Genomic DNA, 1,349 nt, shown 5'->3' with positions numbered 1-1,349 from the left:
CATTCCTTTATTTCTTTCCTCTTCTCTCTTCGTTATCATTTGCTATACCTTTAAAATCACATCTGAGAGCAAAGAATAAAAAATAAAAAATTGTATCATTAAAAAAAGTATTTTACTTATGAGATTAGTCAGTGGGAATAATAAAAAATTATTCAATGTTATTGTTTAAGAGATATGTTCAAATAGATAAGAAAGTATTAAGACAATAGAGGAAAGAAATCATAATTCACTTTCTTGAACTTTTTTAATTTAGAACTTTTAATTCATAAATTATATGGGTTTGTTGTTTGTATTTTATTTTTTTATGAATTTAGAATAGTTAAAGATTAGGACAAATATTTTCTTGGTTTGCTTCTCTCTTTGGTCAAGAAGAAGTTCGAATTTTGATATTAGGTTTAGATGCAGCAGGAAAAACAACTATTTTATATAAATTACAATGTGGAAAGGTAATTCAAACGATGCCTAGTTTGTTGCTACTCTTCTTTCTAATTTTTATCTTCTCTTTTTGTTGATGATTTTTCAACAAATATATAAAAGGAATCTTTTTGTAAGAAAGGACAAGTGTGTTTTAATGTTTAACCGTTGTAGCAATTGGTTTCAATGTAGAGTCAATCGATTATGAAAATGTTCATTTTAAAGTTTGGGATTTAGGAGGACAGAGCAGTTTGAGACCTTACTGGAAGTGTTATTATGAAAAATGTAGTGCAATCATATTTGTTGTAGACTCAACAGCAACAGACAGACTATCTGTTGCCAAAGATGAATTACACTCAATGCTAAAAGAGCAAGAATTGAAAGATGCAGTGATTGCTGTTTTTGCAAATAAACAAGATATGGAAGGAGCTTTATCATCTGCCCAAATATCCGATAAATTATTATTACATACAATCAAAGATCATACTTGGAATATATTTAACACTAGTGCAATTACTGGAAGTGGTTTAGATGCTGGAATGAAATGGGTTGCTAATCAAATTAAGTCTAAGTAATGAACTTGATCAAAAAAAAATAATTTCAATATTTAAAAAGAATTTTTTTAAATCTATATTTTTATAATGTTAATGAAATACAATTCAACATATTCACAACATATTATACATAGTGATAAACAATTTTTTATGGAATTAATATGTTTTTTTTCTGTTATATAATTCATCTATAATACTTTCATATGAAAATATTCATACACCCTAAGAATTTAATGAATAAAATATTGAATATTCATATGTTATATATTGATTATGTTTTTTGTTTAATTGAAGCATCATTAATTATAATATTTCTACTGAATGATGTATTTGTTTATTGATGGTGTTATATTTACTCTTTCTATGATGTCTTATTTCTTT

The 1,349-nt window shown here is 25.4% G+C and overlaps 1 protein-coding gene across 1 annotated transcript; it reads left to right on the top strand.

The window, feature by feature from the left end:
- Positions 1-325: 325 nt before the first annotated feature.
- Positions 326-989, top strand: ENU1_145620 (ADP-ribosylation factor 1, putative; the record flags this gene model as incomplete). Its single annotated transcript, XM_008860473.1, has 2 exons — positions 326-465; positions 589-989. The coding sequence occupies exons 1-2, from the start codon at positions 459-461 to the stop codon at positions 987-989; spliced, it is 408 nt and encodes a 135-aa protein (XP_008858695.1). The 5' UTR covers positions 326-458.
- Between the last annotated feature and the right edge of the window lie 360 nt (positions 990-1,349).

This window comes from Entamoeba nuttalli, assembly GCF_000257125.1.
Source record: "Entamoeba nuttalli P19 unplaced genomic scaffold asmbl_6012, whole genome shotgun sequence".
Taxonomy (NCBI): Eukaryota; Evosea; order Mastigamoebida; family Endamoebidae; genus Entamoeba; species Entamoeba nuttalli.
This window is presented reverse-complemented; position numbering and strand designations above follow the sequence as displayed.